General features: G+C 37.9%; 1 protein-coding gene across 1 annotated transcript in view; it reads left to right on the forward strand.

The window, feature by feature from the left end:
* LOC102835941 (chromosome unknown open reading frame, human C12orf4) overlaps positions 1-20,223 on the forward strand; it is a 58,768-nt gene extending 38,545 nt beyond the window's left edge. The window contains exons 9-13 of the mRNA XM_006862675.1: positions 4,634-4,708; positions 8,856-9,058; positions 18,618-18,675; positions 19,211-19,278; positions 20,131-20,223. Coding sequence (XP_006862737.1) covers positions 4,634-4,708; positions 8,856-9,058; positions 18,618-18,675; positions 19,211-19,278; positions 20,131-20,223 — 497 coding nt within the window. The remainder of the gene's footprint in view (positions 1-4,633; positions 4,709-8,855; positions 9,059-18,617; positions 18,676-19,210; positions 19,279-20,130) is intronic.
* Positions 20,224-22,591: the final 2,368 nt, after the last annotated feature.

Here is a 22,591-nt window from a genome sequence, read left to right on the forward strand (position 1 = left end):
AGAGGGCTAGAGCTGAGAGTGAAACATCCAGATGATATGGAATGAGAGGAGGCGCACAAGAACACTCAAAGTTGCAGGTAGTATCCATTTGACCTTGACGGCTTGATAATCAGAACTTGACTATAGGAGGATTAAAAAAAAAAAAAGAACAGAACAATTTTTGATAAAGGAAATGCAAATAAACTGCTACAATTTGATGAACTTGACCTGTACTCATGGAGCTAATAACTCTAAATAGCAACAGAGAGGAAAGGAGTCTTCACATCAAGTATCAATGCTATCCCCTCTGTACACAGGGCAGATAGCGATGGGCAACTTAGACAATGGCTACCTAAAATGATGGGGGATAAAGGCATGAAGTGACTGGCTTACAAGGTTTCAGGTGGGAGTTTAGTTTAATAGTGTGTAGGGGAAGAAAGAGTCCCCACTGAATAGTTTTCATCTGGCTAGATGGGTCTGGTTAAAAGAGATGGGGATAAGATTCTTGTGATTCAATAGTGAGTAATTGTTATCATGACTAACTGTGACTGTCACAATTATAAAGGTAGAAGTCTTGTAACAAAAACGGAGTAGTAGCTAATCTTACAGTCCAGAAACAAAGGACCCTAGGACTATCAAGGGAGATGAGCACAAGCAGAATGCGAGACCTTATCCAGAAAAGCAGCAATAACAGATAATGGAGGCAGAGATGGGGACATGGAGAGAGGGAGCAGCTGAGGACTCTAGAATCATGGGAAGAGAGGGACTAAGAGCTGGTGGCCAGGAGGTGGACTTTCAGAATGTGTCCTTTGGTGGTGTAAATTATTATATATGTCTGAGTGTTTAAAAAATACTAAAGTGAATAGAGAGAAATACTGTTAATTGATGGTACATGGAGAGGATTATAATCATTGTAATGAAACAAGGTGTATGACTTGTTGAATGTAAAACTGATGATCTGCCCTGTAAACTTTCACTCAATCCACAATAAAAACCTTTAAAAAAGAAAGAAAGAAATGTTCCAGTTGAAATGGAGTCTTACCCATACATTTGAAGTAAATTGTATGAGGGGGCTTCAGGGAGTATGTGGAAAATTTTAATTATGTTTCCAATCGATTTTTCTATGAACTGTTTGAAGCCCTGCCACATAAACTGTCAGATCAGTAGTAGCAAATTTGGCTAAATATGAAGTGACTGTAGTCCTGAACAAGTATGTCACCAACTGTGACTCAGATTCTAAAAATAAAGATGGCCACACTGAAACAATCTAGTGAAATTGTTTTATGTGTAGTTAAATTTGTACCCTAAGTTTCCTAGATGAAAAATAACAGTTATTGGCAAGCCTAATGTGGCTAAAATCAATGGATTTAGAATCTGAGTATCTGTGCTCAAGACCAGGCTTCACCACTTATCTGTGCATCTTAATTTTTCTAAGTTTCTATTTCCCCACTGGTTTGTCAGTTTAGTGGCGGCTTGGGTGTTACCATAATGTTCGAAACCAAGCCACTGGTATTTTAAATACCAGCAGGGTCATCTATGGTGGAAAGGTACCAGCAGAACTTCCAAACTAAGACACATTCGGAAGAAGGAAAGATGGAGCACTTTGGAATGGGTAATCACTGTAAACCTTACAAATAGCAGCACAACACTGTCAGATATGGTGCCAGAAAATGAACCCCTCAGGTTGGAAGGCACTCACAGTATGATACTTCCTCAAAGTACAGTTGACCATAATGACGTGGATGGAGCAAAGCTTTGGGACCATCATTTGCTGATGAGGAGCAACTCAAAATGAGGAGAAATAGCTGCAAACATCCATGAATAATCAGAAACCTGGAATGTATGAAGTATGAATCTAGGAAAATTGGAAGCTTTCAAAAGTGAAATGGAATGTAAAAAGATCAATATACTAGGTTTTAGTGAACTGAAATAGACAGGGCCATTTGGAATCATATAATCACATAGTTTACTTTGCTGAGAATGACAAATTAAAAAGGAATGGTGTCAAAAGAGTATTTCAAGATCTATCTTGCAGGACATTGCTGTCTGTGATAGGATAATATCCATATGCCTACACGGAAGACCAGTTAATACCACGATTATTCAAATATATGCACCAATAACTAAAGTCAATGGCGATGAAATTGAAGAATTCTACCAACTACTTCAATGTTGAAATTGCAATCAAATGTATCGATAATTACTAGTCATGGAATGCAAAAGTTGAAAACAAAAGGAAGAATCAGTAGTTGGAAAATATGGCCTTTGATGATAGAAATGATACTGGAGCTCACATGAATTTTGCAAAACCACTGACTTACTCATCGCAAATGCCTTTTTTTTTTTTAAATTTTAAGTAGTAATTTTACACATGGATCACACCAGGTGGAATACACAGCAATCAAATTGATTATGTCTGTGGGAAAAGACAATGGAGAAAAACAGTGTCATCAAACCAAGGCCAGGGGCCAATTGTGGAATAGACCATTAATTGCTCATATGCAAGTTCAGGCTGAAACCCAAGAAAGTTAAAACAAGTCCACAAGAGCCAAATATGATCTTGAATATATTCAACCTGAATTTAGAGACCATCTCAAGAACAGACTTCATTCATTAGATACTAATGACCAGAAACCTGAGGTGTTGTAGGGTGACATCAAGAACATCATACATAAAGAAAGCAAGAAGTCATTGAAAAGACCAGAATATCTGTCAGAAGAGACTCTGAAACTTGCTCTTATGTATAGAAAAACTAAAGCAAATGGAAGAAATGAGAAAGTAAAAGAGCTTAATAAAAATTTTCAAAGGGAAGCTCAAGAAGACAATATAAAGTATTATAATGAAAAAGGCAAAGACCTGGAGTTAGAAAACTAAGAGGAAGGAACATGCTCAGTATTTCTCAAGCTAAAAACACAGAAGAAAAAGTTGAAGACTCGGATTGCAATACTGAAAGTTTCTATGGACAAAATATTGAATGTCACATTAAGCATCAAAAGGAAATGGAAGGATTACATAGAATTGCCATACCAAAAAGAGCATTGGTCAGTGTTTAACCATTTCAAGTGGTACCAAATGATCAGGAACCAATGATATTGAGGAACCGATGATATTTGGTCCAAGCTGCTCCCAAGGCACTGGCGAAAAACAAGGCCCCAGAAATTGATGGAATATAAATTGAAATGCTTCAACAAACTGATGCAGCACTAGAGGCCCTTACTCATCTATGCCAAGAAATTTGGAAGAGAGATACCTGGCCAACCAATTGGAAAAGATCCATATTTGTGGTCAGTTTCAGAAGAAGCTGTGGAACTGGAAATATAATTGCTGACATCAAGTGGAGCTTGGCTGAATGCAGAGAATACCAGAAAGATGTTTATTTGTACTTTCTTGACTGCAGAGGCATTCAACTACGTGGATAATAACAAACTATCAATATCGTGAAGCACTTAATTGTACTCATGAGGAACATGTACATATACCAAGAGGCAGTCATTCGAACAGAACGAGGTACTGAATGGTGTAAAATCAGGAAAGATGTGTGTGTCAGAGTAGTACCCTTTCACCGTACTTTTTCCACCTGTGTGCTAAGCAAATTACCTGGGAAACTGGATTATATGAAGAAGAACATGGCATCAGTATTGGAGGAGTACTCGGTGACAACATGAGATATGCAGATGGCATATCCTTGCTTGTTCTAAGTGAAAAGGACTTGAAATACTGATGAAAATCAAAGTCTACACAGTCTTTAGTATGGGTTGCACCTCAATGTAAAGAAAACAAAATTCCTCACAACTAGACCAATAAATAACATGATAAATGGAGAAAAGATTGAAGTTGTCAAAAACTTCATATTGCTTGGGTCTACAATTAACACTCATATAAGCATCAGTCAGGAAATCAAACAGCATATTCATTGGACAAATCTGCTGCAAAAGACCTTTTTAAAGTGTTAAAGAGCAAAGATGTCAGTTTGAGGACTAAGGTGTACCTGACCCACGCTGTGGTATTTTCAGTTACCTCATATGCATGTGAAAGTTGAACAATGAATAAGGAAGATTGGAAAAACCAATGCATTTGAATTCTGGTGTTGGTGAGGAACACTGAAATCACCATAGACTGCCAGAAGAATGAACAAATCTGTCTTGGAAGAAGTACAGTCAGAGAGCTCCTTAGAAGCATGGATGGTGAGCCTTGATCTTTTATACTTTGGACACGTTGTCAGAAGGGAGCAGTCCCTGGAGAATGACATCATGCTTGTTAAAGTGAAGGTCAGTGAAAAAGAGGAAGACCCCAGTGAAATGGATTGACACATTAGCAGCAACAGTGGACTCAGCCATGACAATGGTGAGGATGGTGCTGGACTGGGCACTGTTTCCTTCTGTTTTGCATAGAGTTGCTATGAGTTGGTACCAACTTGATGGTAGCATCTAACAACAAGTCTCTGTGTTCTCATTTTCCTCTGTAAAAATGAAGATATGATTAGTACCTGCCTCCCAGGGGTTTTGTAAGAATTAAATGAATCCAGCCATGTAATGCATGTAGCTGATGCCCTTAGTAAATTTTTACTTTTGTTGTGATTGTTTTAGGAGTAGTGCTAATAATGTGTTTACATATGTTATTATATATTTTTATATTACATTATCTTTATGAATAGATTCTGGAAACCAAAATGGAGGACGTGATGATAAGACTAAGAATACTGATCGAAACTATTTAAATATTTTACCTGGTAAGTATTTTTTTATCTTAAATTGCTATCTACTCCTCACTTAAGGAACCATGGTAGCGTAGTGGATTATGAGCTGGGCTGCCAACTGCAAGTTTAGCAGTTCAAATCTACCAGTTGCTCTGTGGGAGAAAGATGAAGCTTTCTACTCCAATAAAGATTTACAGCCTCAGAAACCCTATACAGGATTACTATGCGTGGGAACTGACTCGGTGGCACACAACCACCACCACTCCTCACTTATCAACGATTTCATTTTAATGACATAACAATAGTAAAACTCGTACTATTTTGCACATTAACGGCATATGTCTGTCAATAGTAAACGCTCAGGTGTGAGGGAAGAGTACCACTGGCTGTGGTGGGTAAGGTTCTGCCTCAGGCTGGCTGGGCCATGGTTGCTCAGTAGTTGGGCAGTTTTGTAATGATGAAACTTGTCAGTATAGAGTGACACAGTCACGGTCCATTTTGTGACCTAAAGTGGTCATTCTCTTGTTTTACATAACACTGACTGTCTCACAACAACCTGGTCTTTGCAGCTTAAGTGAGAACTGGATGGAATCATATACATTGACGTCATAGATTTGAAGCATAAACTCAGACATGATAAACTGTCATATATCACCTAGAAACAACTCTGCTCGCGTAGTGATACGAGTCAGCCTACTAACCTCAAGGTTAGCATTTCAAAATTACCATACGTTTTACAAGGGAAAGATGAAGGCTTCTGTTCTTATAAAGATTTAAAGCCTCAGAAACCCTATATGACTTGATGGAACTCAACAACAATACAGTTTCAAAAATAACTATGCTCTTAATATTTTCCTGCCCTCCTTTAATTTCCTTTTTTTTTTTTTTAGTTTCCTTTAAGTTCCTCACTTTTCTTTCCCCAGATCTTCTACCTATAGGTCACATCACATTTAACCTATGCAAATACCATGCCCGTGTCTGGTACTCATCAATCATGGAAGTCCCAGCCAGTTTTCTGTGGTCATCAGCCTCCAAATTTCCTCCCCACTTCTGCATTGCTACCTTAGTGGATAATGTTAGAGCCACGATTGCCTCACCACATGCCGTCTCCTCCACTTTGTGGAACAGGAAACCCTCCTCCTCCTCGCCATCTAAAAATACTTTCATGGAGACAGGGCTCTTTGTAGTTCTTTCCATAGGTCCAAATTTAAATTATCCGTATTCTGTGGCTTTCTTAAAATGAGCCAATCTTATTATCTATTCTGATGTCTGATTTCTTTTCTGACTTAACTCTTAATTGCTATATCAGTATTTCCTGTTTTAGGCTCCTTTGTGGCAAACAAGCCACGATCTCATTATTACTATCAAATCAAGTGGAAATGTCATAAGCCTGAGTTAGAAAAGGAATACCAACCAGACTATTGAGTTAGATATCCTAAAAATACCTGAATTTCCACATAAAGAATGCCTTCACCACCAGGAAGTTTATATATAGGAGGTCTAAAAGCTCCAAATCACCAATTCTTTTACATTCTTGTTGAAGACTTTTTAAACTGCGAGAAAAATAATATAATTTGTATATTCTTTAAGCCAGTAGTACTTTATCATTATCTAATCATTTACAGTTTATATCACGTAGTTCTCACAACAACAGGCATCTTTGTCTCATTTTATACATGAAGTATCAGAGGACCAATCAGCGAATTAAATGACTTGCCCAAGATCACTCTGCTGATAAATGCTAGAGACCAGAATTTCTGTAATACCCAAGCTCATCCTTTTTCTGTATCATATTATTTTGATTACTACTGCAATCCCCTTGACCCCTAAGACATATCCTTTAAGGTTAAGCAAATCAGTGCCAATTTGGGGATTAGCAGTACCTGACTCGTGTTCGCTAAATCAACTTGCCTGTCTACTGAGCCACTGCCATATTCAACACTATGGCTGCTACCATTTGAGTTCTCTCTAGGGGCGTAGGAGGTAACATACTTCATTGGGCTCACAGAGATATTGTCTCATGGAGGCCCTCAGGGTTCTGAATAGCAGTGATTTGTTTTTCAGGGACTTCCTGGGAAATAATAACTATACTATTCCTCAGAGTCCTGGTGTGGCGCCATAGGATAAGCGCTCAACCTCAAGGTCCACTGAACCAAAAGGTCAGTGGTTCAAATTCACCAGCCACTCCTCAGAAACCCTATGTAGAGTCGCTATGAGTCGGGACTGACTCAGCGGCACTTAACAGCCACAGCCACAGTACTGTTCCTCAGCAGACACTTCTCATTGCTTCTTCTTGCATAGTGATTTTTTGTTCTTCGTTTCTCAGTGACTCATTTCTTGACTTTCTGTTTATCTAATTGCTTTATCTGATTTAAATTTCTTGGTTTTTTGTTTTTTTTTTTTAGTCTTTGCCTCGGACCAGTGAGTGGTATCCACAGGAACAGCTTATGTACACTGGAAGGTTAAGCATAGTGCTCATGTATATTAAGTATGCTTACCAAGTAAAATCCTATGGTAATGAGTTTGAACCAGGGGTGAAGAAAGTCTGTGGAGGCAGGGGTTAGTGGTAGAAAAGAGTAAAGAAGAGCAACACTTTTTTAACAAGAGATATGGGAATTTCTAGTGAAATACTTGTAAAAACATATTCTCCATGTGCTTTACAGTTTGTCTAATTATACTGATAGAAAGTAAAACTGAAGAGGTTTTTCTTAGGTAGTGGGGTGGCATAAAAAATGGAGTGATCGTAGGGAGGTTGGATTTTAAGGTGTGAGAAGCACTATTCCAGCTGTTGGTCTAAAACATCCATTCATTCATTCAACAAATATTTATTGAGTATTTTCTCTGCCAGATTCTGTTCTGTATGCTATAAATAGATCCTCAAACAAGATAGATTTTTAACCAAGCTTGATGGTCATGGAGCTTAAACCACAATCTCTTCAAAATAACCTACAAGACAAACCAAATATCTCAGTGCTTGGTTGATGGTGGTGAAGTGCTGTCGTCAGCTCATAATAACCCTGTATAGAATCTCCTAGGGAGCGGCTGGTGAGTCTGAACCTCCTACCTTGAGATTCCAACTGACTTTATGGTCAAGTACTTATCCTACAGTGCCACAGCAAATAAAACAGGATAATGTGCACTAATGGAGGGGTTTGTCCTATATTAGACAGGGTATTCAGGAAAGATTTCTCTGAGGAGGTGACGTTTAAACTGATAGGTGATTGATGAAAATAAGCCAGCCATGTGAGAATCTTGGAGAAAACCCTTCTAAGCAGCAGCCCTGAACTGTGCATAAACTTTACATGTTTGAAGACCTGAACAAAAGGCTGTGTGCTAGAGTGTAAGGAGAGTGGGTGAGACAAGAGGATGTGAGAGAGAGAGACAGGGATGGTCCAGATCACACAGGCCTATTGACCACATGAAAAAGTTGGGATTTTATTCTAAATACATGGTGGGCCTGTTGGAAGATTTTAGTGGAGAAGTGACATAAGCTGATTTACATATATATCATTTTGGCTGCTAGAAGAAAATTGTTTGTGAGCAAGAATGGGAGGAAAGAGATGGTCAGCAGACTATTACAGAAACCTAGGTGAGCAATGATGAGGGCATGAGCCAAGATAGCCATAAAAATAGAACACATAGATTTAGGCTATTTGGTGGAAATAGAGCTGTCTCTTCTGTTTCTGACCTCAGTTACATAGAGATTGTCCCCATAAATTGAGAAGGGAAGAGCAGCTTTAGGGATTGACGATGATGTATTGGGGCAGCATGTTCAGTTTTGAGTTACACAGATATTTTAAGTGGCGCTATAGGATAAGTGCTGGACTGTAAGGTCAATTTGAACTGCAAGGTTGGCAGTTCAGACCCACCAGCCACTCCTCAGAAATGCCATACAGGATTGTTATGGGTCAGAACCTACTTGATGCACATAACAGCAACATCAAAACAGTGAAAAATACTCACTTGATTTACTTACTTCTTACTTACCATTTACGAAGTTAATGCAAAATTGGTTGTGACCTATTATTTTTGTCTCCTTCCTTATAAGAATTCAGGCCTTAGGAAGCTACCATAGTAGATACATTCCTATATACTGCTTCTAGTTCAACTGTATTAGTTCATCCCACTGATGAATATGATTTATACGTTTGAAAATCCTAGTTCTATCTGTTGTTCACAGGAGAATTTTACATTACGCGGCATTCTAACCTCGCAGAAATCCACGTTGCTTTCCATCTCTGTGTGGATGACAATGTGAAATCAGGAAACATCACCGCCCGCGATCCTGCCATTATGGGGCTCCGAAATATACTCAAGGTTTGCTGTACACATGATATCACCACAATAAGCATTCCCCTCTTGCTGGTGCATGATATGTCAGAGGTAAGCAGATAGAAAAGACAATGAGTTTATGAATATGTTAGGAGCTCTGGGTGGCACCAATGGGTAAGCATCTGACTACCAACTGAAAGCTTGGCAGTTCAAACCCACCCAAAGGCATCTCAGAAGACAACTTGGCAATCTGCTTCCCAAAAGTCACAGCCTTGTAAGTCCTTTGGAGCAGTTCTACTCTGCACACATGGGGTCACCATGAGTGGGAATCCACTCAACAGCAACTAGCAACAGCAATATGAATATGTTAACTCTCAATATTATAATACTAACAGTTCCCTTTACATTAAAAAATATATATGTTTCACAAGGATCTTTGCATATCCTGTATGGGTACTAAAATTGAGTGTTATATGTATAATATAATAAAGTATATAATACAAAACAATGGATAATCTTTATCATAGAATTCAGAGAATTTTAACATTGTCCCATGGTAGGTAAATGAGAAAAGCAAAACACTCTTCAGCTTTTGATAAGACATGTGTCTCACTTCCTCTTTCTCCTCTTCTTTATTCTTTCTTCTCTCCACCATTTTTGTTTTAAATAATGCTAGATAGACCTCTACATTTATAGTTGGCTTAGGCTAACATTAAAATGACCTTGCATTCTCTGAGTACGCATGAATAAACGATGATAAGAGATGCTAGATGACAGGAAAAAGCCAAATTCCAGTTTAACGTTTTGGTAAGGATGCTCTGGATAATGCAGTATTGATTTCTACAGAAATTTCTACATATCATTCTGTAATGTATTTTATTTGCTATTTTTAATTTTAAAAGATCTCTATGGCAATTTGATTTTCTCCCCAACCCACATAAGAAACAGTTAACATGTGTAAATAATAAAAATTTAAAAAATTGAACTTCAGCTAGTCTGGAGGAACAAAGGACCACCACCTTCTTCTAGGAGGCAAGTGTTGTGAGGAACCCGTATCTGCAATACTCTACAGGCCTGTCCTAAGGTGGCCTAAGGAAAAATGGTTTAAAAAGACAAAATTGCTCCTGTTAGGTGCACATTGTGATCATTAATTATGAAAAGTGATTTACCAGAATAAAGATGTGTGCAAGTGCTATATTGCAAAGTACAGTCTAAAAGATTTTGTTGTACTTTTTAGAGTGACTAAGTTCCGAAATAACCCAAAACCAAATCCATGGCCATGGACTCAATTTAGACCAAAGGGATCTTCTGTAGCATCACTGTACGTCTTTACAGGAGCAGACAAGCCACATCTTTCTCTCTTGGAGCTGCTGATGGATTTGAACTGCCGACCTTGTGGTTAGCAGTCAAATATGGCACACTGTAGGATAAGTTTCACTGTAACATAAGAGGCCTCATTTTAATGCCTTTATAAACACAAACAAATCGTTGATTTGATCCAAGGCAAGATGATTCTAAATGATTTCCCACTTGCATTCTATTTGTATTTTGACCAGGCACATTAACATTTTGATCAAGAGAATTCTGGCACCATTCTATGAAAGCTGCATCAAACTGTGTAATTTTTCATTTCATTCACATCTGTGGCCTCAGTCATACCTTATATGGTATGAGGAGACATTGACAAGCACATGGTGTTTTTGTTTTGTTTTCCACTAAAGCTTTATAAAGTTTTAGTGCCATCAGGAATTTTTAGCCATTGTTACATTACCATCACTAACTAGTTCATCTATAAAAGGGTCTTTGGGGAGTAACAATAAAGTTATGATGAATTCCTGCCACAAGGAAACATCCAAACATTTCTGCAGCTGGGCTCCTGGTTAACCAGTTTATAAAAATGGTTATACGTAGGTGGGAAACAACCTCAAAAACAGTGTTTACAGAAGTCACCAAGTTCAGATTTACTTCCAGACATCTGATACTACTAGCATTCCCTTTCCCACAATGTTACAAAAGTTACATGTTTTAAATTGGGACCGCCAGCTGCAGAACATTAGCTGGTTTCGGAAGTGTCCAATTTAATTCACAAAAGTATATTGAGTCATGATCCTCCCATTTGTTGAATTTAAACAGCGATTCAGGTCAAGAAGTTTACTGTACAATCTCACAATGGTTGTCATGGCTATCCAGTGCTGCTATAGTAGAATTAACCACAAGTGAATAAATGTAATAAGCAGAAATTTATTTTCTCACAGGTTAGGAGGCTAGAAGACCAATTTTAGGGCACCAGCTCTAGAGAAAGGCTTTCTCACTTTGTTGGCTCTGGGGAAAGGTCCTTATCTCCTTTCTACATACATAGGCCTGGTGTTCCCTGGAAGTCTCCTGTGTCTTGCTATCACTCTAGGAGGTTCTCAGCACAGGAACCCTAGATCCAAAGGACATGCTCCATTGTCAGCCCTTCTTTCTTGATGGTACTGAGGTCCCTCTGCTCTCTGCTCACTTATGTAATCTCTTTTATGTCTCAAAAGAGATGGACTTAAGACATAACCTAATCCTATAGATTGTATCCTGCCTCATTAACATCATAGAGGCTAGGCTTTACAATATATACAATAATTGCACTAGATCAAAAAAGGCAGGATGATTGCATTAACATTGGACATCATGGCCTAGTCATGTTGAAACATTCTTTGGGGAAACACAGTTCAGTCCATAGCAAGGCATACAGGATATAGAAGTAATATTAGGTTAAACTTTCATGCAAGGATCCTAAAGCATTTCATTTTCAGGTATTGCTTTCCTACTTTAACAAGCAGAATTGCTAGACATTCAGTTGCCACATTTAGTGTGCAAGGTAATGATGATACTATTAGAAAACAGTACCTGTGCTATGGTAGGAAAAAAAAACAAAAACACTGTAGAAATTAACTACAATTAAAAGAAAGGAAAAATCAATGTACCAACAAGAAGAACGATATAGAACTTCATGATCTGAAGATACTGCCATAGCTAGAATCAGTGTTGTTGTTGCTGTTAAGTGCCATTGAGTCAGTTCCAGTATAGCCTAATCAATTTTACATCATTCTAGATGTGGAATGAACATGCAAGTCAAAAATCCTGGCTTCCTGATACTTAATTTTACCATTAACTTGTTGAATTATTTGGGGCTTGGAGTTTATTTGTCATAAATTTTTGTTGAAAAAGTACTGTTGGTTGGTTGTTTAGCTTTTCATTAGAGTATAATACAAATATAGAAAAAACACATATATATACCGCTCAAATTTTCACAAACAACCATGTAAGAAATACCTGATCATGAAGCAGGACATGACCAGTACCCTCATTTTCTTCCAGTGACTTAAACCACACCCTGACCCCCCAAAATAGCCATAGATTAATTAGTTAGCCTGTTTCTATAGTTTATACAAGCAGAATCATAGTATGTACTCTTATATCTCATTTATTTTACTCAATATTATATTTGTAAAATTTATTCATAAAATTGTATATGGTTGAAGATTGTTCATTCTCATTGTTGTCTATTATTTCACTATTGTGTCTACTAGACCACATTTATCTAGCCATTGTATTTATGGATATTTGGGTAATTTCTAGGTTTGATTCCTATGATTAGTGTTGCTGTGAACATTCTACTATATGTATTTAGACAGTTCTGCTGGCCCCATACTTAGGGATGGAATTATTGAGTCTTCAGGTATGTATTATACATTTAGCATCAGTTGGCAAATAGTTTTACAAACTGGTTGTATTTACCTATTTTTTAAAAAGTGAATAATAAGAAACAAAATCAGACTGTTTCTCACCTTATAATATAATAATAATTGTGAAACTGATTGGTACAAGTGTTTTAGGTACCTAAGAGGCACATACATGAGAAGTAAAGCATAGTCTTGGAATCTTCCTCATGGATGTTTAAACTCAGAAAGTAATTCCTATGTCTAACTCTCTACCAACTAAATCTTACCTCTACACACCATTCTTAACCCTCATTAGAAGAGGCACGTTGAATAGCCAATGTATGGCTTTCTAATGCTAGATAGAAGGCGTTACCTGCAGTTGTAATCAGACCTCCTATTATAACTTCAGTTTCACAGGCTTAGGTTGACGCTATGTGCAGTACCTGTGTATCATGTAAAATGTAACAAGAAAACCACATTTTCCGCCTCAGTTCCAAAGGGTGAAATGATGGACATGATCTGTTCATCCTCTTCACTAGTTTTTTTTTTCTCAGTGTGGTATTGCAGATGTGTCATTAGAATTTGGCCACTTTGCCATTACTTAGAAAAAAATGGTTAAGAACTTTCTATACTGTTATCGGAGTCCTGGTGTGGTGCTGTAGGATAAGCACTGGACTGCAAGGTCTGTTTGAGCTGCAAGGTTGGCAATTACAATCCACCAGAGGTGCTCCTCAGAAATGCAATACAGGTTCTCTGTGAGTTGGAACTGACTCAATGGCACATCACAACAATAGCATATGGTTGTGTCTCAATTTACTATTTATTATTTACTAAGATTTATTCCCAGAAAATGTAGGTCACATCCATGATGACAGACAACAGGTTATATCTTCTCATGACAGTACTGACTTCTAAAACTATGGTTTGCTTTCTCTAAGCACTCAAAGCCAGTCTTTTTATATGCTACTGGCTTTATAGAAAACATGGCAGGATAAAAACACCTTCCTTTTGCTTGATGGCGTCTCTGTGTAAGCATGTAGAAATTTTAAAACAGCATGGATTGCATATGTGTGCACACATGCATTGGCATGCAGCTGTCTAGAGTTGTCTTTGATGCATCTGGTACTAGGTCTGTCTAGTAAAAGGACATCATCTGAAAATTCATATATCTGTCATTCAAAGATATCCTGGGACCCTACCATAACCTGGTGTTTTGGAATGCCCTCTAAAGATCTGTGATGAAACTTGTCATCCATTTACATCATTCTGTAGATGAAGTTTTAAAATTGTCTTGGATGTTTTCTCTGGGCCATCCTATTAGGCATACTTATCTACAAAGTAAGAAAGCATAGTTTTAATGGTAGAACATGATGATTTCTAGACAAGTGGAGCAAGGAAGGAATTTGCTCGTTTTTACCCAGTGACTTTTGTCCAAACCATTAGGCCCATGCTGTAGTCTTTCATCATTGCCATTATCATTTTTATTTTAATACACTAGGATAATATATAGGCTGTGTATTGGTGTTTGAGGCTAGCCCTTCAAAAGTTGTATTCTTAAATTCACATTAATTTTCCTCATGTGAGTAGTAGTACTAGACTTTAACTTTGTTGTTGTTAGGTGCCGTCAAGCCTGTTCCAACTCATAGCGACCTTATGCACAACAGAACAGAACATTGCCCAGTCCTGCACAGTTGTTACACTTGAGCCCATTGTTGCTGCCACTATGCCAATCCAGCTCTGTGAGGGTCTTCCTCATTTTCACTGACCCTCCACTTTACCAAACATGATGTCCTTCGCCATGGACTGGTCCCTCTTAATAATATGTCCAAAGCATGATATTCTTCTCCAACACCATAACTCAAATGCATCAATTCTTCTACAGTTTTCCTTATTCATAGTCCAACTACCATATGCATATGTGTCAATTGAAAATATTATGGTTTCGGTCAGGCGCATCTTGGTCTTCAAACTGACATGTTTGCTTTTGGACACTTTTAAGAGATCTTGTGCAGCAGATTTGCCTAATGCAGTGCATCACTTGATTTCTTGTCTGCTGCTTCCATGAATGTTGATTGTAAATCCAAGCAAAATGAAGTCTTTCACAACTGCAGTCTTTTCCTCCATTTATCATGTTGTTGTTTATTGGTTCAATTGTGAGAATTTTTGTTTCTTTACATTGAGGTTCAATGTACAAACTAAGGACTATGGTTTTGATCATTATTGGTTGGTTTATTATGTGCCATGGAGTCAGTTCTAACTCATAGCAACCCTGTAAATCCTGTAAGGCTGTAAATCCTTACAGGAACAGAAAGTCTCATCTTTCTCCCGCAGAACAGCTAGTAGTTTCAAACTGCTGACCTTGAAGTTAACAGTCCAACTCGTAAATATATATATATGTTCAGTGTCATCAAGTCAGTTCTGACTCATAGCGATCCTGTATATGCTTTCCAAAGAGTGGCTGGTGGGTTTGAAACATCGACCTTGCAGTTAGCAGTCCAGTGAGTATTCTATTGCACCATACCTGGACTCCAAATAATACATATGCTTTATTAGGGAGTGCTGGTGGAGCTAATCACAAGGTCAGCAGTTCAAACCCACCAGCCACTCCATAAGAAAAAGTTGAGGTTTTCTGCTCCCACAAAGATATACTGACTCAGAACCTCTATACCAAGCCACTGTGAGTTGAAACCAACTCGACAGTAACTAACAACAAATGTGTTCTTAAAATAGTGTAAATAGTAATTCCTTGATGCTATTTGCATGTTAGTTGCCAAACTGACACATTTTAGAGTAATATTTTAAGATGGTGCAAATAAATACATCAGTATTTATTTCTACATATGGTTCTTCCATGCAAGTTTTTTAATTAGGTAAAAGACACCTAGGCCCTTAAGAAAGTGAGACACTATGAATTAGAACCAGAAGAACCAGCTAGCCATAGAAACAAATATACAGACTTGAGAAACTGAAATTATGAGACACAGACCACATGGTACTTGATTGCTATGCTAAAAGAACCTAAAGACAAGCTGAACATGTCTTCAAGTAAAGAAGAAAGAGGCTATGAAAAGCTATCTAGCAAAGGTAAAATATTGCTGAGAGAAATTTTAGAAGACTTAAATATTATTTTAATGGGTTAAAATATTTAATGTCATTAAGATGTCAGTACCCAAATTGATGACCTCTGTAGATTTAAATCCCCATCAAATCCTTACAAGATCATTTTGTAGATATTTACAAGATAATTCTGAAATGCATATGGAAATCCAGAGGACCTGGCAACTAAAACAATTTTGAAAAACAACAAAGTTGGGAAACTTAACACCACCGGATTTTAAGACTTTTTGTTATAAAGTTACAATAACCAGTATAGTGAGTCTTGGCAAAAGAATACACTATTAATCAAAGGAACAGATCAGAAAATTCAGAAATAACCCCCATATATATGAGTGGGCTTCAAAAAGTTTAAGGAAAAAATGGAATTAAGAGATTGGAGTCCCTTGTATATGGTCATGCCATTTTCAGCAGATGCTAAGGCAATTCAGTGGGAGAAAGGATAGACTTTCCAACCAGTAGTTTTGGAAGAATTAGGTATTCATATGAAAAGACCCTTGACCTTTCCCTGTCTGTCATCATATATTAAAACAGACTTAAAGTGGATTACAGCCCCGAATGGAGGAGCTAATGCTATAAACGTCTAGAGAAAAGCATTTAGAAGAAAACTTGGGTGGTGTTAAGCTAAGCCAAGATTTGTTAGAACACAAAAAAGCACAAACCACCAAAGAACAACTTGACAAATAATACTTCATCAATATTAAAGTCCTTTGCTCATCCAAAGGTACTGCTAAGAAAATGAAAATACAAGTTGTGGGCTGGAAAAAAAAAATTTACAAAATATATATCTAGAATATTTAAAATACTGTACAACTTAATATCAAGAAGACAAAATGCATGATTTTCAAAATTGGCCAAAAACTTGACCATGCACTTTACAAAATAAGATATTTAAATGATAAAATTAGAACATAAAAAGATATTCAGCATTACAGACTTTAGGGAAATACAAATTAAAATCATGAAATACTACAACATCCCTGTTGTTGTTGTTAAGTGTCATTGAGTTGGTTCTGACTACTGGTGACCCTGTTTAGGGTTTCCAAAGAGCAACTGATGAGTTTGAGCCACCAACCTTGCAGTTGGCTGCCCAGTTCTTATCCTACAGCACCACACCAGGCCTCCTCATCCCCGGAGGAATGGCTAAAATTTAAAAGGCTACCAATACTGTTGAGTGTTATTGTGGATATGGAGTAGCTAGAACTCTCATGGACTGCTGGTGGAAACTCAGAATGGTACAACCACCTTGAAAACAATTGGCAAGTTCTTACCAAGTTAAACATACAACGGGACATGTATGTTTATAAGAACATGTTAATAAGTTCTTGGGAATTTTTCATTGTCTTTTAATTCCACTTTTCCACAAACTTTTTGAAGCCCCTTTGTATATACGTCCCAGCAAACCCACTCCTAGACATTCACCCAAGAGAAATAAAAGTATTTGACCACGCCAAGACATAGCCTCAGATAGTCCATTAACTGTTGGTTGAGTGGATAAATAAGCTGTAGTGTGTGTCCCCACAGTGGAGTGGTATTTGCAATGAAAAGGAAATCCTACTGATACGTTAAACAACATATACAGATCTATAAAACCTTAGGAGCCAGGCATAAGAGACTACATATTGTAAGATTCCACTTAAATGAAATTATTAAAAACAAAACTTGAGAGGCAAAAGGTAAATCCATAGTTGCCAAAGATCAGAGGGCATAAGGGAACCTTTTGGAGTGATGGAAACACTCTGTATGTAGATTGTGATGGTAGTCATGTAACTGGATACAAAAGGTCAAAATGTGATCAAAAAGGAGAAAATTTCAGAGTAGAATTTCTAATTCTTATTGACTCTAGACTTTCTGGAGCCAGGAAGGGTGGTTGAGCCCCTAAAACTACTGCCTTGAGATAATCTTTAAAATTTACACCAAAAATATCCTCAGACGCTTTGGGTTAATGTGCCAGATTGCAAGGTCAGAGGTTCAAGCTCACCAGCTGCTCCTTGGAAACCCTATACAGGGTCCAACTATGCGTCAGAACTGACTGGGTGGCACTTAACAGACGCAATGTGGGATCAAAGACAACAGTTGAGTTTTGCTTTGTGTATTTGCAACAACAAAAAATAAATACAATTTAGGGAGGAAACAAAGAAACAATTTTGAATTGACCATTGGTTGGTTGGTAAGTGCAGTCGAGCCAGTTCCGACTCACAGTGACCCTGTACAGGGTTTCCAAGGAGCGTCTGGTAAGTTTGAACCCTGACCTTGTGGTTCATACTGACCCAGTGGTGCAGTGCATTATCCCACAGCACCACCCCAGGACTCCATAGCCATGGAAAATTCTAAATGTACTGGGTGTCATCTGGACAGGCACTGGTTTGTGCATATGGTCAGATTGAAAGGTGATGTCGAAAAATGAATACATTTGCTTTGTTAGAGGTCTGTTTATTTCCATTACTTTTATAATAACCTACATTATATAATAAAAATATGTAATGCATTGCTTATGCAAATACTATACAATTTAGTACAATTATTCATGCTAACATATTGCAAGTACTAGATGGAGTTCCTAAATCACTTATATATGTCTCTAGAATTAATTATCTGGGAAGTTTTATGGAAATGTTTGTGTGTTTTAATGTATTTGTCAGGCTAAGTTAGTTTGCATCCTGACAGCTGGAAGAAGTTGTAAGCCCAAAAACCAGATGAAATCTGGTGGGAATTAGCAAAAAAATTGCCTGAATCTGTTCACAAAGTGGATGATCAACATTATAAATCAATTCAGAGCTCATTTAATTATGTATTCGAATTAAGTATAGACAAAATTGACGTTAAAAACAGATGATTGGTTTTGTTTTCATTTTTAGGAAATGACTATCCCCTGGTGCTTGAAGAGAGCAGAACTTGTGTTTAAGTGTGTCAAAGGTGAGCGTAGCCCTTAGATTTCCTAACAAACTGCCTGTATTTCTTCCTCCCAAATTGAGGAAGCCTAGCAGTTGAGCAGCCTAGAATTCCTGTCAGCTGGTACCACATGTGACAGGTATTTCATAAAGGGACTTTTTAGCTTACCTTTTTTCAGTCACAAAATAATTCTCCAGCCTTCTTAGAATACAAGAATATTTTAATATTGTTTATACTTTGCTCTGATTCGTGCTTTTTCACGGCCTTTTATTTTCTTAAAAGGAAGTAAATAAATAAAACAGAGCCACATATTTAGTAAACTTGTTTTGACTTCAAAGTGTAGAGACTGAAAGGGACTTGAGAAATCTAATATATACATGTTAAGCCTCTCTAGTTTGGGGATTTAAGGATTTCAGAAATGTATCTGTCCTTTAGGGTTAGCCTCTCTTACAGGCTAGTGGCCTAAGAAGTTAGACATGAAGCCCCACAGTGAAAACTCAGTTCAATTTGAAGATCAGAACTTATAATTTAACCAAGGCTTTCTATTGTTCTACTTTAGGTTTCATGATGGAAATGGCTTCATGGGATGGAGGAATTTCTAGGACAGTGCAATTTCTGGTACCACAGGTATGTTATTTCACCCCAGTCCAATCTCTGTTATAATATTCCTCCAGACCTCTTAAATACAGCATAATAAAATGCTAACAACTTTCTGGTTTTTTTAAGGGAAATCTGTTTGGATGCCATAAAGTACTTAAATTGTCAAAAATATCAGCATATTGGTATATCCATTCCAGGAATCTCCTTTGACCCCCAAACCAAACCTGATTTAAAGGCATTAGCAGAGAATGGTTCTCTGTTCTCTCTACCCAACTGCCGTTCAGTTTTCCTAACTCAGCAACCCTGCAGGATAGAGTCCAACTGCACCGTAGGATTTCTGAGACTACAAATATTTACAAGAGCAAACAATCTCATCTTTCTCCCATGGTTGACAGGTGGGTTTGAACTGCCAACCTGGCATTTCATAGTCAAGCGTTTAACCCAGTATACTACTAAGTGCTCTATGTTGTTGTTAAATGCCATCAGTCCCAATTCATAGTGATCCTGTAGGATTTCAGAGGAGCAGGTGGTGGGTTTGAACTGCCCCCCTTGTGGTTCACAGTCCAGTGGTATTCATACAGCACCATCCCAGGAGTTAAGTTCTCTATAGAACTTGGCAGTATTGGTGGTGCATTTATTACCGATTACACTAGTGTTCTGTAGGGATTTTTCCAGTGACCAAACTTATTATTTGACAGAAACAACATATATTCTGAGGACGGAGCCAGAAAGACTCCACCTGCCCTTTATTAAATCAGCCATTAAAGATAATTTTCACATATTGTATTCCATATGTGGAATGAGTTCTACATTTTAAAATACTTTAAATTTTTCTTAATGATACTATAAAAATGCAACCTTTTTCTTTATCTCTTGCAGAGTATTTCTGAAGAAATGTTTTATCAGCTTAGTAACATGCTTCCCCAGATCTTCCGAGTATCTTCAACGCTCACTCTGACATCCAAACACTAGAACCTTATAGATTGACGTGCTGGCAGGAGAGGACTATTCAACTCGCCAGGAACTAAGCTGCACTGGGCTTTGTCAAGTGAATGATTCCAAGGAAGAGTACCTGCGACCCAAAGCACAACTCATGGCGCATGAATATACATGGCTGTGAAAGAGCTCCAAATCTTCAAACTGTACAGTTCAGTCAGGCCCTAACTTAGACATTTAGTCTTAAAATCTCCCATGAAAGAGTATGTTATTGTTTGTTTGTTTTCCTTGTTATATCTTGTTGGTGAAGAGGATAGTTAGAACTTTGTTTACCGCGCATGAATACTTCCCGTAGAAAACGAATTATTTTGTTTTCATAGAAGCATTTAACTTTTCCAAAAGATTTGAATTGTACCAAGTCTATGCCAGGTTTAATTGAGCAGGCAAATATATTTCCCAAATGAAAATTTCAAAGAGCACTGAAATAGATATAGCAAGCATGGATTTCTTGTGAAACTCTTCTTGCTCCTGTCCAGGAGTAGCATTTCATAGACTGGGAAGACATTGTCCTCATTTGTAAGTCTGCTGTAAAAAGTGGAGTCAGAACCAGTACTTGGTACTATCCTAATGCTCGTCACTATTGTGACAATCACACACACTATTCATAGGTGATCATTTTATTCTCTGTCCTCCTCTCTGTTTTCTCAGCAATTTTTCTACCCCTTGCATTTCTTTGCTGAGAACTATGTCTACATTTCTATATCTGCTCTGTTTCCCCATTTTTCCCATCATCTTTCCTGTGGTACTTCTTTCTCAGATGCTAAGAAACTTATTTATCCCGTCTATAATAGAATTGCTATAAGTGGTGACTATGCAGAACAAAAATGATCTACAGACATTTATGTAAGCAATGTGATTAGGTGTTGTTAAGTCTATTCCAGCACATAGTGACACTGTGTCCAGCACAACCCGATGCTGCCCAGTCCTGCACCATCCCCACAATAGTCTTGTTTTTTAAGCCCATAGTTACTGCTAATCAGTCAGTCCATCCCGTTGAAGGTCTTCCTCTTTTTCATTGATTGCTTTTCCAAGCATGATGTCCTTCTCCAGATACTGGTCCCTCCTGATACATGGCTGAAATATGTGAGGTGAAGTCTCGCCTTCCTCACTTCTAAGGAGCATTCTGACTGTGCTTCTTACAAAACAGATTGTTCATTCTTCTGGCAATCCATGATATATTTGATATTCTTCACCAACTCCATAATTAAAAAGCATCAATTCTTTTGTCTTCCTTATTCACTGTCTTATCTTTTCGGTGCATATGAGGTGACTGAAAGTATCATAGCTTGCGTCAAGGTCCTCAAAGTGACATCTTTGCTGTTTAACACTTTAAAGAGATTTATGTCAGCCAATGTGCCCAATGCAATATGTGATTTGGTTTCTTGACTGCAGCTTCCAGGGGTGTTTAGTAAAAGCAATAATTTCATCAAATCCAAGTTATGTGCTTGTTGCACTGGCCACCTGAATTAAATGGAGGAGGACCTTTGGCATCCCTGATAAAAAGGCCTGCCTCGATTGCAGGAGAAAAAGCACACTCTACTAATGTGTCTACACTTAATAAAATAATGATTACAGAAGCCCTAGTGACACTCAGAATACTTTCCTGTAATTCAGAATGTGTCTTAATTTCTGTTCAAGGAAGATAGTTACCCAAGTAATTACCCTAAAGAGAACCCCAGTCTCCTATTACCCACTCCAGCAGTTTGCCAATTCGACACTAAAACATTCTAAATTTCTTGTCAGACAGCCTGGTGACCTCACCAAAAAGATAGGTATTTAGAACTTAAGTCCTCTACCCTGTAGAAATTGTCTTCCAGATACCACTGTAATAGCTGATAATGACCCTAATGGAAAGTAAGGAAGACAGAGATAGAAACTGGGGTTGTACTAGGTCATGCCAGAGACTGTTCTAGTTTCGAATATGACATGTCCAGTTAGAAATTGGTGGTGGGATTAAGTAGCAGTCACAAAAAGGCACTGAGAACCTGTCCACAGAATTTCTACAGCTAATCTAAGGTCAGCCAACAGTGTTAAGGGTACAGTCAGCTCTCAGCACGTAGGAGCAAAAGTTCATTCACAGAACAGTTTGGTGAATGCCGCCCAACCTTGTCTATGTCACTTCAGGGGGCTTCATTAAGTTACTTATTAAGTAATGGTATTGGAGCAATCAGTCATACAAAAGCAAAAGGGCAGCATTTGCCCTGAGACAAACCTTAGAAGGCAGGAATGGGTAGGAAAAAAGGTCAGATGAAAATGGTAAACACACAAGACAGTTACCTTGTGGGTACTGCAGACAATGTCTTGAAGCAAAGTGTGTGTGAACTGTTCAATGAAAAACCAGTGT

The sequence above is a fragment of the Chrysochloris asiatica genome, unplaced genomic scaffold (genome assembly GCF_000296735.1).
Source record: "Chrysochloris asiatica unplaced genomic scaffold, ChrAsi1.0 scaffold00050, whole genome shotgun sequence".
Taxonomy (NCBI): domain Eukaryota; kingdom Metazoa; phylum Chordata; class Mammalia; order Afrosoricida; family Chrysochloridae; genus Chrysochloris; species Chrysochloris asiatica.